Raw genomic sequence first — 15,376 nt, 5'->3', positions numbered from 1 at the left:
TGAATGAAATATATGGCCTGAAGTGTGTGTGCGTGTGTGTGTGTGAGTGTGTGTGTGTCCTGGCACGTGTGAGGTGGTGTGTGGGCGTCGAGAGGGAAAGCTCATAAAACCCATGATCACACTGATGAGGTCACGGGGAGTGAAACCGGAGAAAGCCTTTCATTTCCTGTCCCATTCCATCCCTCTCTCTCTCTCTCCTACCTCCATTCATCCATCTCTCCTCTCCTTACTCCTGTTTTTCACCAGTGATGCCAGAAGTCAAAGTCCATCTCACCCTCTGCCTATCTGGACTTTTTCAGTACGTGTCACCTGACACTGGAAAACAACAATATGAAAGGGAGTTTTGTTTTCAAATTCTTGGTTTTCACGTTAAAATGCCTCTCTCTCCGCTCCTTTGTACCACTAATGTGCTAACACATGTAGTGTTAGAGCACATGTTATAACGGGATGGAACTTCTGAAATGCTTACACTTTCTTAACGTCTTTCTTTTAAAAGGTCCAGTGTGTAAGATTTAGTCACGTTTAGCAGTGTGTTTGCAGATGGCAACCAACTGAATACCCCTCGTCTGTGAGTAGCACATGCATGAGCGCATACGCCTTCTTGGACACCACTTGGACAAACAACACTCAGAACTGCAGTAAATCTGGTGCTTTAAGCATTTTAGCATTTTAACTAAAGATGATCACATTTCTTCAGCAATTCTGCCATGTGCAAAACTTGAAATGAGTAAAACTTGTAAGTAGAATTAAAGTCTATAAAAGAAGAAACAATTGGGAAATATACATCTATTTTCAGGGTGATCTGCACTGCAAAACATTGGAAATGTGTTACATATACAGACAAGATTTCTATGTCTATAGTTACTGTTCTGCAAAGCCATAATTCACGGGAGCTACAAGGAGAAAAGTTTGCTAAACAGTTGGTTTCAGGAAAGTGAGATGCCAATTTGAGTCCATCCATCACCAGTTGCTGTGAATCAACATGTGAGTACAATCTTCGGTCATGTTGTCAGTCTAAATGTGTGTAGACCACAGAGAACAGTTTTTCTCACAAAGCTTCCATCTGTAGCCGAAGGGAGACCGTATTGATGTCAGTGGTCACACCGCTAACCTGGAGTTATTTTCTGCTGGAAGGAGAAACCTGCACTAACCATTGCAATCACACTGTGGCAATCATGGAACAACACAATGGGAGGAAGACGAGAGAGCGCTCACAGCAACAGGCGTCTGAGAAATAAAGACTGTGACTAGAGGTGTAATACTCCTCTGCTCTACTTTTAGACAGCAGGTACTCTAGTCCAGTTTGTCTATACTCATGATTCATGCAAGATAGCCCAAAATCTGAAAGATAATTTGTGTGGCATAAGGGTCGAAAATTTGTTTTTTGTTGTACAACCCTCTGTTATAGAATAACAATTAAATAAAACTTGAATACTTTGGCATTATATTTGCTCAGCACATTTGTGCTACCATGGAAACAAATGACTTTTCCCTTTGCACAGACTGATAAAAAACATTTTTACTTTTTCACATTAGACAGCCAAATCTCAGTACAGTGTTTGCCTATTCAGCGCTTAGTTGTGTTGTTGTTTGTACAAGGCACTGTTGCATTCAGGGGTTGTTTGCAGTGTTTTAGACTTCTGATCATGTTTTCTTTTTATAGACAGGTGGTCTGAGAAACCGAAGATCAACAGAGAAAGCTATTCTCTACTCAATGTTCGCTTAGCTGGATGCATTTACTAGCTGTGAGAACCATTCTCTCTGCTACTGTGTGGAAAAAGTTCAGATGATTTTGTGTCCACCTGTGTCTCCATACCTGGATCTTGAACAAAAGATGATGAAACACAGCCCCGTATGACCACTAGGGATGTTTTTCTTTGTTAACTTTTAATAGCCTGGTACTTACGAAACAATAAATAGCCAAAATGTTTCATGAGTGAGAGTGTGAGAGTCATTTAATTGCTTACCATCAATTTTCTTCACATTTCACCAAAACCTCCAGGCACACCTGAGCTCACTCACACCACAGCTGTGAACCAGTGCAGCAGAGGATAACCGAGAACTACACAACTACTCCCACAGCCACTCTTTCTCTTATCACAGGCTCATTACCGGTCAGTGTTTGACAAAAACTCCAAGGGGCAGGGGTATAGCTGGCTGCAAGATTGCCTGTCCCATCAGTGTGCTCACGTTTAGTAGCGGGAGGAAAATTAAAGGCGTAAAAAACAGGAATGATGCTGAGGGAAGCTGTGTCGAATATATGTGTTCCCCAAGACAAAAACACTGGAAACATTAAAACAAGAGACTGCGCCAAGCTCCGGTGTATGAGATCAAAACAAACAAAAGACAACACAATGACAAAGGGAGTTAACGTCAAATAAAATGAGGCTCATTGATCAGAAAATGGAAATCCTTTTGGAAAAATGAGCAAAACAAAGATATTGAAATACAGTATGCGTTTTCTCAGATCATCGCCAAGCAAACTGCCACTTCTGATTAATCTTGATCGAACATCTTTGTGTTTGTGTGTCTAGAACATATTCTATTTGTTCCCCCCAAGGAGAGATGGTGAAGCAGCAGCACTAACAGTGATTAGGTATTCTGCACTCAGTATAAGGTTTAGCACAGGGGACCTCCGGCTTTCTCAGAACCATATTTTATGATGTTTTTTTTATTTATTCTAGTTTCATAAAAACAAACAAATTAGATAATGTGGATGGGGAGTCTGGGATTAATTTTGAAGCAGCTGATTAGTGTGTGTTTGTGTGTGTGTGTGTGTGTGTGTGTGTGTCCTGGGATAATTGTGTCTGGGACCATGCCTAAAAAGCCTTCAGGCTTTACTGCAGTCTGGGAGATAGAAGCATTCCCTCCTCCTCCTCCTCTTATCCCCGTCTCCACCCTTCCCCCCCTCCAGCCCACTCATTTCAGTCTTTTCACATTTTCCTGTTGTCTGGAAGAAAAACTTGTTTTTTAACTGGTGTCTTTTTTCCTCTTTCCATCACTTAACACATCCTCTTCTCCAATTCTCCCACCTTCCTTTTCTCCATGCTTCATGCCATCCTCCCTCTTTTCCGTTCTCATCCACGCCCTCATCTACAATGTGAATCAGATCACGGCACTGAGTGAGAAAAGTGCTGAATTCTTCGTTTGAGAAAAATGTACATCAAGAGCACAAAGTATACAGGAAATATTTTTAATGTCAAAACTTCATCTGAAGATGAGGCCAGTGTATTTACAAGCTGGAATGTGTGTGTCCACAAACACAGTAAACAAAGTCTGCCTGAATAACAGAGATATGCAGATGTTTATCGACAGACTGTTTGCTTGTACAAACAGAGCAGAACAAAACAAAACATAGCACAGAGGTGAATGTTTACATGTATAATAATTAAATCTTATTATATTTATAGAAAAACTGAGGCAGCTCATGTATGAAGCTACCTGCACCACTGCTGAAGTGCAAATTATGGGTTCCATTTCAAAAAGCTGTCTTCTCAGTCTCTGCTAATGATCAGTAAACAATAGTGTGAATGCAGATAGCTGGCCAACAGGTTGAAACATAAAGGGACATTTTCATCGTCCATATTCAATCCAGTCCACGTACCACGCCCAAAGATAAACAGGGAGTACACACAGATTGAGTGCCTGACAAAATGACTTCAGGGGAGAGAAAATCTCTAGTCGTTAAAGGTCCAGTGTGTAGGATTACAATGGTCGCTAAAAACAAAAGGCCCTCTCTAGAACCAGTGTTTGGTTTGTCTGTTGTGGGCTACTGTAGCAACACATTAGTACAACATGGTGGACTCCATGGAAGAGGACTCACTCCCTCTGTAGATGTAACAGTAAAAGGTTCATTCTAACATAACAAAAACACAACATTTTTTTATTTTCTGGTAACAACACATGAGTGAAATCACAATTAGGAATTTTATATTCCATTTCTCCCCCACATTTCACTGAATCCCAGACACTGCACCTTCAACATAACTGTAAGGAATTTTGGTTTGACTCAGTTTCATTGGACTTGAAACAGCATTCTAAGTTAAACTACTACTTTTCTACTTATTTAAAATTCCTAAAATGGCACTTAACAGATTGCCTGTTAAAGTGCCCCATTCAGCAATGCTTATAAGAACCATATCAGTTCTCACTGTAACCTACTCATGAAGTAATGTGCATCTCAGTAGCTTTCTGTGTAATTTCCCCTCATTAATCTAATCCAATTACAGTAGATTAAACATGGGAATTAAAAGACTCTATTGTAGGACCCTGATCAAGTCCAGGCCAATCCGTCCCCTCTGATGGTCCACATTCAGGACCCGGACCTCCACTCGTTCCCCTGGTCCCAAAGCCAGGCTGCGGCGGCGCTGGCTGACAGGCAGTTTGTCCAGAGTTATGTTGCTCTTGTGGATGAGGCCCGCGCGGCCAACACCGATATCTACAAAAGCTCCAAACAGAGCTGTGTTGTCCACCCGTCCCGTCAGCACCGCTCCCACCCGCAGGTCACTCATCGACACAATGCCCCGTTTAAAGTCCGCCTGCCCAAAATCTGAGGAAAAATAAAGAGAGTATCAAAAAGATGAAGTGGATGTGAGGGAGAAAGATCTATAGCAAAATCAGGTGCGGGTGGCAGCTCGTACAAATGCTTTGGAGACGAGACGGGAAAGGGGATGCGGGAAAGCAAGGGGCGGGGCAGATATGACAAACATATTAGATTTCGAGCAGCAACCGAATACTTGTGTCTGCATACTTCCACATTTCTCAGCATCCTATTCAACCCCTCTTTCCACTTGGCCTGTTCATGAGAGATCTTTTTCCTTTCTCTAGCATAACACAAACAAGGAAGGCGCGTGCCCCAGGAAATAGTCCGGTCCAATTATCCTCCCCACAGCACTGATTTCATGCGGTAGCCCCGGCCCATCTGTTTACTCAGCTGAGCACTGGCTAGGAGGCCAAGCGTAGTGTGCTGCAACCGAATAGGGCCAACCTGAGGATGAACCTTGAAGCTGCGTTCAATAATTTTAAAGAAGAGTTGGCCAGCACTAACTGAATATCCAGGATTTACTTTTTTCTTCTCCACATGAAACTGTATGAAAAAAGGAGAGCCTGGTAATAAGGCACGGAAATTGTTTTGTATTTAACTGACCAGAAATCAGACATAAATTGTAAAAATACTTTATATATAAACCACCAAACAAGGTTTTAATGTACTTTCATGCCTGTTTCAAACAAACCAATACGGAGAATCAATTGATCAATCAAGAGTATCAGTATCAATAAAATCCTAACGATATCCATCCCAACATGAGACTACACATTGTTTTTAGACATAAGATATCGTTACATCGTGATATGCCATAAGTGTTGTCTTTTCCTCGAGGTATATATCATTTATCACAATATTATTTTAGGGCAATAAAGTCTAAGCTTGTAAAACCTAACATACTCTCTACCTTTTCATAATAAATAATTTTAAGCTACCTGCTCTTTCATGTTAAAGGCATTTTAAAGAATATAGATAAGAAGAAGAAATGAAAAAGGGAGATGTGGCATAAATTCTTCTCGAGGAAACAAATTTGAGTTACAGCGGGACTGCTAAAAATCTAAAACTTTGTGACCATGTATGATTTTATGGGTATGTTTATGTGTGACTGAACTCAAGAGTATGAGACTAAGGAGAAAAACAGAGGTCTTTGTGTATTTGTGTGTAGAAATATTCTGTCCAACAACACAGTCTGCTGGACCCATCACACCCTGTCAGAAACATAGTGCTTGTGTTGTTGGGCTACAGGGAGGAAGCCACAGCACTGTCAGATCCTATCAAGTTACACTGCCAAGACATGCCTATTATAATAAAGGCACAAGAAGAGTCAGTGTGTGTTTTAACTAGCAAAGCAGTCAAAGAACTGGACAAATACAAGTTCAACTTTCTATCAGTCAGAAGGGACCTATAAAAGACATTATGAAGGAAAGATGAGAGACTACAAGAAGTTACTGCGACTGCTAGGTTGCAGATGCATGCTGTCTATGAAATTTTAAACGATTCAAAACACTGATAGTTTTGTGCTCAGTGAAAAAATTTCTGCACGAGAATAAATAAGTAGTAATAACAGATGTATGACCTGGGGCAAATACTGAGAAATAAGAGTCGAAATGTGGTTTTGTTCACTTTGGATTCCTGTAAAGTGAAAAGAGGGGTGTGCAATGGACACAAATGCATGTAAACAATGTTTAACTCTTGCAACTGTGAGTGACAGGATTCTTACTTTGTCGTATGTCAAACCCAGGGGGCTGCGTGAGGCCGTCTATGATGAGTTTGAGGGTCTCTGGTGTGGTGTCCACTGTCCTGGCCAGTTCCTCGACACTGCTGCTCCTAACCTTGCTCTCCACACATTGTTGCAAGCCTGCACTCCCGATCTGGTCTGCACTCCCATCCACAATGGACAGAAATCTGGACAGAAGCGACGTTTGTAAAAAAATATGTACAATATAGCGCAGAAGGTTAGAGTTAAACTGTTAAAAATAAGAAATGCAAAAGCCAGCAATTAACCATCATGGTCATATCTGTAGACCTGGACGGTGTATATAGAGCATAGAGTTTTTATTTATTCATTTATTTCCTTATTTATTACTCAATCCCACTTTCCTCTACTCTTGACTCTAGAGCTGCTCTGACAAGGATATTTCCCCAGTGTTGGATCAACAAACTTTGTCTTTACTTATGCGAACACAAGTTTATGAAGTGGCTGCAAGAGAAAAAAAGTCTCACATCCATCACTGACTGAAGGACAGGCCTTGGTCTATGGAGATGGGGTAGGAATCGACTCAGAGAAAAAGGAAAGAGGAAAGGATGAAAGGAGGGGTGGAAAGTTCTGACAGTCTTGGAGGAATGTTCAGCAAAAAAAAAGAAATAAAAGTTGAGAGAGGCAAAGAAGTAGGAAGAAGAGAGGGAAAAGCTAGGCTAATGCAGGTAAAGTGAGAGGTAGCTGGGGGAAAGAAGGGAGGGCAGGAGAGGTGTGGGAGTAATTACACGCAAAATCCTGGGCTGCCGAGGCAGAGCTTTCTGCTCTAAAAGCACACACAAGTACAAATATGAACATTTATTTCGCCCCCTGTTAAATCAGGTAAATCCACAGTGGGCAGTAAACGCCCTGACACCTGGTCTCATGAAACTGCCTCCAGTTTGCTAAGGCTGGACTGTTTGTCCATCCGTCAACAGCCTGGAAAAAATCCCCTTCTATCACTTTATTCTATCCAACCTCCAAAATGTCTAGACAGCCGGTCAGGTCGCACCATTTAAAACTCACTGAGATTTTAATCCAAACTAATTAGCGAGTCTACATTCTAAGCAGACTTAGTAACAGACTGGCATGGGACCCAGAGTGGCAAATAGGAGTTATGGAAAAATGAGTGACATGTGAGTATTGTGCGCACTGTATATATTATTTACAGTCGGCACTTTCCACAGCTGGTGATGGATGTGAATGCATTTGCCTCTACGCATGTGTTCATGTGTGGACCAGCTGGGTAGCGTCCATGATGGATGTCGCTCACTTGTAGCCTGACGCCAAACAGACTCCGCAGCTGTCCCCCACCACCATGATGGACAGAACAGGTGGACACACACATACAAGAACATACACACACAAAGTTGATTCATACACAATGTTGTTCAGAAATGCTCGTTTGGCAGTAACAGGGACAGTGCGGATGTAACGCGACACGGCTTGTGTACAAACTATGTATGAGACAGCTGTGAGCGGAGGGGCCCCGCCAGCAAAGTCACCGTCTAGCGTCCAAACGAGGGGGGACAAGCGGAATCAATCCCTCAACACCAGCGAGCCAGATCAGTGCAAAATAGAAGCTGACCATGTGCCAGAAATGGCTTCGCGGTGAGGAAACAGTGCCTTTGGAACGAAATGGATGTTGGTCTAACACCATGAGTCTCCCTGGGCATCTTAACTTTCAAACCATATATCTCTTAACAGGAAAAGTAATACCTGTGTCTTGGTGGCCCAGTGGTTTAAGATGCATTACAGATAGCCCCAGTGGTTTGAATCCAGTCTGGGACCTCTGGTCATCCCTCTTCCTCTCGCTTACAATATTTAGTGTCTTTCTCTACTGTGTCAAAATTTGCAAAAATGCCAAAAAAGAATCTAAAAATATCTTGAGGCGAAAATGTTGTGTGTTTATCTTCAACACTCACCGGAGTACAAAATACGAAACAGGTGGAAATAATTATCCCTACTTGAGTATGACAAGCAAGAGTACATCATAAGTCTTATTTCTGCCAACAGATTGCTAACACATCAACATCACATCACAACAAAATCAGAAAAAGTTGTTTATGCCAATTAGACTTGCAGTGCCACTGGGGCTTTAATCAACCCCAAATACTGTAGCTTTTCTGTTCATATATGCTGAGGCAGAACTGAAGGCTTTTCTCAGTAGATAAAAAAATAAACAAAACTCTGGCACTCACAGAGAATAATTCTTCTGATTTATTGTGGGCAAAAAACTAATGTGTTTCAGCTCAAAGCCATCATCAGATTGAGCTGAAACAGGTTTTTGTTTTTTTGGTGCACAATAAATCAGAATACTTGTTGTTTGATTTTGATTCTTGCCATTCCCTTGCACCTTTTATATTGTTTAGTTTGGGAAAAGTGCGAGCTGCTATTTTTTCCATTGTCTTTTCTCAGTGGATGCTCACTGATAGTACAACTCAAACCATTCAAACATCAAACATCGAAACTTAAAGATATCATTTGTAACATTCTGCATTAAAATGGCCAAAGAATGACTAGACCTTTGTTATGGATTTTGTTGAGTTGTACTTACATTATCCCAAATGTGTCCAACAATGTTTAAACCCAGATAAATCTGTAATCTAACTTCCACAAGAGAGTTGAGGAAGGAAGTCAGAGTATGTGACAAAACATAACGTGAATAAAACTTTAAAATATCACCTTGTCTGTGAACATTTCTGCTTGAGTCATGTCAGATAGATTTTCATCAGAAAAGGTGGTTGTTAAACAATGAAGACAACAACTTATATGATCTCAAACTACTTCATGATATTTTCATTTTTTAAATCGAGATTCTTGTGGCAGAATTTACATACTGTGACTTTAAGAGCACACAGGTCCAAGAGGGTACACACGATCCATTTCCACACTGAATTCAGGAGCATCCCTTTGACCTATGAGTGACATAAAAAATGCTCAAGATGGAATGATAGAGGAAGAGGAAGAGGAGAGGAGAGGAGAGGAGAGTGAAAGCAGTGTTGAATTAAGAGCAGCCTGCATTCTGGCTCTGGATCTTACAGTGGTTTTGGTGGGTGGTGAGTTCTACTTTCAGGTGTGTGTGTGTGTGTGTGTGTGTGTGTGTGTGTGTGTGTGTGTGTGTGTGTGTGTGTGTGTGTGTGTGTGTGTGTGTGTGTGTGTGTGTTACCCATCTCATTTTTCCAAGGGTGTATGTTAGTATTTAAGGGGTACCAGGAGTCCAGAGGCCTCCACCACTGCTGGGCTCATACTTATATAATTACTACCAACACTGTGTGTGTGTGTGTGTGTGTGTGTGTGTGTGTGTGTGTGTGTGTGTGTGTGTGTGTGTGTGTGTGTGTGTGAGAATGTGGGGTTGGGTGGGCTAGGATATAGATTTTATCCAGGCCCACAGCAAGAACCCACTCTGTCTTGTGTTATAGAAATATTGGGCCCCGACTGTTACATATCAGAGAAATATTCGTCATAAAGTGGACCCCCTCTGTCTCATATCTAAGTAATAGCATATATTTCATGAGAATGGACCCAACTATCTAACACATAACAATAAGCTTCATTAAATAATTGTAATAGAGTAGATACACTTCAGCCAAATATCAGCGTTTTTAACAAGATATTTTTGCATTTCAGCAAAGACATGCCACTACTGCTGAGACAAAGATGGACAAATCGAGTCTGTATATTTGTGTTCTTGCATGTGTGTGTGTGTGTGCGCGTGTGTTGTATTATGGTTACAAAAAGAGGGTGATGTGTGGGCTGTGAGCAGTAATGGGGGATACAGTTTCACTAATGTGATGAACATGATATTCCTTACACACCATAAAGACACACATACACACAACCACACACAAAGAGCATTCCTCCACAATCCTCCCTCCATACCTCCTATTTTCATCGGTTGTAGGTGGGGTTGTGAGAAGAGCAGTGAGGCATCACAGTGATGCCCTAACATCTAGTGCTGTACACAGCCTGATATTTTCCATTTAAGGGGTACGTTAAATGTGTCCCAGTATACTAGAATTTCAAAATGAGATCCACTTTCATTGTGTGAAGCTGATTGGTGTTAGGTGTCATTTTTTATTTTAAAATCAAATTCTATGAATGACCACAAACTTACAAACAGTGCAAGACTGAACAGATGAAGTGAAGTCTAAGATAACAACTGTAATGTGAGGAGACAGCCAAATCAGGTTCAACTACACACTAACCAAGAACGATCGTTGGTCTGTTTTTGGCAGAAGCATGATGTACTCTCTGATTTAAAGTGCAGTGGAATATGAATTATTTTCCACTGCATCAAAACTGCACCAAGCTGTCTAAACCCACTGAGTGCAGGTGCTGACATGCATGACTTTTCCTGCGACCTCATGTGTGAGTGAACTTAACGCCACCAACCATCATCTTTAACATTTAAAGAGGGATGTGACATACTGTAAAACCACAAGACACGCTTTGGAAACGTTCTAAAGATGTTGTTCTCATATTCTGCAGCCGTTTGTGAAAAAGAGGCCATCACAAAATATAGCGCAAGCAAGCGAGAAATTAATTCGAACTGAATTGAGCAAATTGCCAGACATGGATTATAAAGTAGTCATAACAAAGGTTACAACATTTGCCGACACAGGGCTAAGAATGCTGAACAGCAGGAAGAATAGAGAAGCAGAGTGTGATAAGTAGAGTGGGGAGAAACATGAGAAAGATTTAATGTTGTTGAGAAAAAAGGCAACAGGCATGAGAGAAATATGGACTGGAGATTTTATCTTACATACTATCATTTACTTAGCAAAATGTAGGATATTTAAAGTACAACTAAAGGAGATTGTACACTCAGGTCAGTTGCTTAGCTACAAAAAAAAAACTATGAACGAGATGGGCAAACATGACCACTCTTCACAGAATCTTCTTGGATTATGTGTCAGCAAAACATTGTAACCACACATTTTTTGTCTCTATTCCATCATTGTATTATCAATGTCTGTTTGTGTCTTTCAAGACATAACGTCAAACAACAGAACATCCATTCCGTCATTGTTATCGTTATCAAAAATCTCTGTTTCTGCCCGTCTTGATGTAAACTGTAAACAGCGTTTCTGAATATATTCACCTTGGAAGGAGTTTTCCAAATCTCCATTTTCAGTAATCTGAAATTCCGTTTACGTGTCCAAAAAGCCAAAACACATAGAGAGAGAGAGAGAGAGATGCCCGTGTGCGTGTGGACAGTGGCTGACATTTACAACAAGAGTGTTTGGGCACCTCACTGAGTTGTAATAAGCACTGCTGAGAATGAAAGACAGAGAGTGAAAGTGAGATAGATGGATGGATGGATGGATGAAAGAAAGGTGTCTTCCAAGAAAAAAGGAAAAAGAAAAAACAGAGTGAAATTTAAAGAAACACAAAACTATGTGAATTCAAGGGAAAAAGGGAAGGTGAAATAAAAAGACAGGGAAAGGGATAGAGGATTTATTAAAATTGAAGGGGGTGGTTATTTGTCTATTTAAACCTCTAAATTGTGACAGTTCTTTGATGAACAACTGTACAATACCGTCTATGCTGAACACACAAACACATAAACCCACAAATACACACGGTCACTTCCCTGAAGTAGCTGAGATAAGCAAAAACACAGTTTCATAAAAGCAGACATCAATCTATCTTCACACATGTGCACATAGAGACACACCCTCCCAAGCGCGCGCGCGCACACACACACACACACACACACACACATGCACTGAGGCCATTAAAGGCACATCAACTTGAGGGGAGTGATGCTTAGAGCCACTAGTGTCAGAACGTATGTAGACTAAACACAGTTGAGTGACTACAGCTGTAGGAGAGAGAGCCCTCCCTCACTTTCTCTCTCTCTCTCACTCACACACAAATGGACAGGACATACAAGTCTGATGTTCAATGTGCTTTTGATATCAGCATCAGCAGCGCTAACAATCATTTCTCACACAAGGAAACACACACACATACAAAGGCAGCACCTCCTCTCTTGTATCCCATGTCTGTGTAAATCAAATCAGTCCTCCACCGCAATAACCAGCCCCATATGAGACGGTGTCAAAATCAACTCCATCTTAGCCTGAACATGCTTTGGTCAGTGGGGTAGGCTGCTGTACAATAGTGTGTGTGTGTGTTTGTACATTTGTGTGTACTGTACCTCTGTGCCACATGGTAGGACTCCGGGTGTATACAGGTCTGGTCCAGGGGGTTAAATGAGGTTGGTATGTTGACACCAGTCTTTGCTTTGGCCTTCTTCGCTGCTGGTTTCTCTGGCACTGCTGGTACAGGGTGAGGTGAGGATCTGGCACTGTTTTGACAAGAAATAAAGGTATTTTTAAATATATGAAGAAGAATAAAGTGACCAGTCAGTGTGTGTCTCAAAACCCGGGCAAATTAAACCAAAATAACCTACCGGGCAGGATAACACTGAATGTAAGTCAGAAAATGTGTTTTACTGCAATTTCTGTAAACTGACCCTTTAACAACAATTAAGAACAAAATCAATGCGAAATGAATGTGTATGTTCGTGTCTATGTATCTGCACATACAGTTTTCACATGAGGGCGTACCTGGTTTGCGGGTTGATTCTGATGAAGCCGGCACACTGCTGGTAGGTCTTGGGCCCCATGCCTTTGACAAGTTTGAGTTGCTCCCTGTTGATGAAGGGACCATTCTGCTCTCTCCACTCTGCAATATTCTTCGCCCTGCCTGCATTCAGGCCTGCTACATGTCTGGGAGTTAAAACAAGAAATCAAAAGGGTAAATGTCACACAGCACATTGCCTATTTATTAAAATCATTTTTGGAGGTTTGTTGAGGTCTGTGTGTTTATTCTACACTCTCCGTTCTAAAGTGGATGCTGATATGAGGAACAGTACAGTGAAAAATAAAACTCGGAGGAAACCACAGTTTAGGTTCCAGATTTTTATAATATACAAACAAACAGAGCAGATTGTAATGACCAACAGTCACAAGAGACACACATGAGCCAATATCTAGAGTATATTTGTCCAGTCTTGGCAGAGCATTGAAAAGAGGTGATTTGAAACTCAATTAGGTCTGCCCTGTTAATGTCCACAGTGACTCACTCACACTAAAACACACAGCAATGTCAACACTCAACATAATACCTCAGTCATCAACACGTCTCTGTGTGTTTAATGTGTGTGTAACACAACTTCTGGCGGGAATGGAAAAAGCTCACTTGCAGAGCAGACAGGTAAACAGATGACCTGATGCCTGCCCTGCAGCTATTGCCAGCTCATTTTGTACTGTTTGTATCCACTGCAAGTTTGTGTGATTCAAATTGTGGCATTTTCTGTACTCCTGAATCATGTGTATGTACTGTACACAGTAAGTAAGCACATGTGTGTACAGAATGCTACCAAAAAATACTTTTGACTTTATGCATACATATACACTTCTATATGTGTGTGGCAGTGATGATGGCAGTGATGTGTGTGTGTGTGTGTGTGTGTGTGTGTGTGTGTGTGTGTGTGTGTGTGTGTGTGTGTGTGTGTGTGTGTGTGTGTGTGTGGCAGTGATGTGTGTGTGTCTACCTTGCCTAATCCCCTCTGTTGACTACAGTCGGCCCAGTAAGCGAGGCCAAGGTGTGAAGCATTAGTCTCAACAGAAAGCTGGCAGTCCGTGTGTGAGTGTGTGTGTGGGTGCGCATCTAGTTTGCTCCCATGCATGAGTGTGAATGAAGCTCTGCCATGTTGTGACTGCAAAGGGAAAGTATGTCAGAGGTCTAAGCCCTACTTCATCTCTGTGTGTGTGCGTGGGTGGGAGAGAGTGCTTGCGCACACACATGCACTTGCTTGTGTCTTTATGTGTCGTCTACCTCATCAGTGTCTCGGAGCAGATGTTGATGTCCACCCCCACGAAGCTCACACATTCTTGCACTACGCCGTCCAGTGCTGCCTTAAGAGCTCCGGCTGACACATCATGCTAGAAAGACACATTTCGCAAACACACACAAGAAAAGAAATGTCAGGCTGAAAACTGGATTAGCAAAGAAAATAACATTAATTTACTGCTTTCGGCAGGAATTTTAGCCGTTTAGGACTTTTATAGTCTTTTAAAGATGGAATATCTCAGTAAGAAAAAAAGGTAACTGAACTTTTTATGTATCCAAATTCGGTTTTATTTAAAAGCTAATACTGCCGCCTTTGGCAGTCGCGATGCAGAGATTCTTTTGTCATATTTCATCCAAAAACAATCGAAATGTTTTTTTAAATGTTTTATTGGAGACTTTCTAATGGACTTAATATAATCATGATCCATTTGAATAATCCCAATGCTGTATATTTATTCACTTTTATACGGCATTTTTCCAATGTACTGATATTTGGTCCTGTGTAGGCACAATTTGCCCAAAGGGGATTATTAAAATGTCACCCTTAAAAGAGATAAACAGCAGCAGAGAGTGTCAGCAATAAAATACTGGTAAACTGAGAGAGGTTTGATTGACAGGTAAGAGGCAGAGAGAGAAACAGACAGAGAGAGAGAGTGTTTAGTTTGGCTTGTCAGCAATGTCTCCCTCCCGCTAACACAGTGTTCTCGTTAGTGTAGCTCGCTGTCGATAAAGATCCTCCAAATGAACTCTTCACACTTCTCAAACACCAGCCAATCAACCATTAATCAGGACATATTTTCCAAAAAGACTGGAATCTTTTTCCTAATAAGGAGCAGGGAGGACAGCCAATGATGTAAAGGTTAAGGAAAGGAAAGGAAAGGAAAGGAAAGGATGATTGTGTAACAAAAAGCAACATCTCAAAAACTTAATCAAAACAAAACCCCAAAATAAGATTAAAGATATTATTTGAGGTCAAGCAGTCGTCCCCAGGCACACAGAAACTCTGGGCTGCAGGACAGGGCCAAAAAGTTCAGTTGGACTGATGCCTCAGCAACTGCTTGAGGATTAGCCGACAGTCTAAACTAGACTACTGTTAGGCTGTGTGTGTGTGTGTGTGTGTGTGTGTGTGTGTGTGTGTGTGTGTGTGTGTGTGTGTGTGTGTGTGTGTGTGTGTGTGTGTGTGAGAACGTGACTGAGACTAGCATGAGTTGTCCTGTAACATGATCAAG

General features: G+C 41.4%; 1 protein-coding gene across 1 annotated transcript in view; it reads right to left on the bottom strand.

Annotated features, from left to right (window-relative positions):
* Window positions 1–3,177: 3,177 nt before the first annotated feature.
* Window positions 3,178–15,376, bottom strand: part of srbd1 (S1 RNA binding domain 1) — a 54,995-nt gene continuing 42,796 nt past the window's right edge. Inside the window, exons 17-21 of the mRNA XM_073482094.1 lie at window positions 14,133–14,239; window positions 12,860–13,021; window positions 12,448–12,597; window positions 6,267–6,451; window positions 3,178–4,549 (exon numbers count right to left, since the gene is read on the bottom strand). Of these exons, the coding sequence (XP_073338195.1) occupies window positions 4,257–4,549; window positions 6,267–6,451; window positions 12,448–12,597; window positions 12,860–13,021; window positions 14,133–14,239 (897 nt within the window). The 3' untranslated portion in view covers window positions 3,178–4,256. The remainder of the gene's footprint in view (window positions 4,550–6,266; window positions 6,452–12,447; window positions 12,598–12,859; window positions 13,022–14,132; window positions 14,240–15,376) is intronic.

Source organism: Pagrus major, chromosome 15 (genome assembly GCF_040436345.1).
Source record: "Pagrus major chromosome 15, Pma_NU_1.0".
In the NCBI taxonomy this organism is placed as follows: domain Eukaryota; kingdom Metazoa; phylum Chordata; class Actinopteri; order Spariformes; family Sparidae; genus Pagrus; species Pagrus major.
This window is presented reverse-complemented; position numbering and strand designations above follow the sequence as displayed.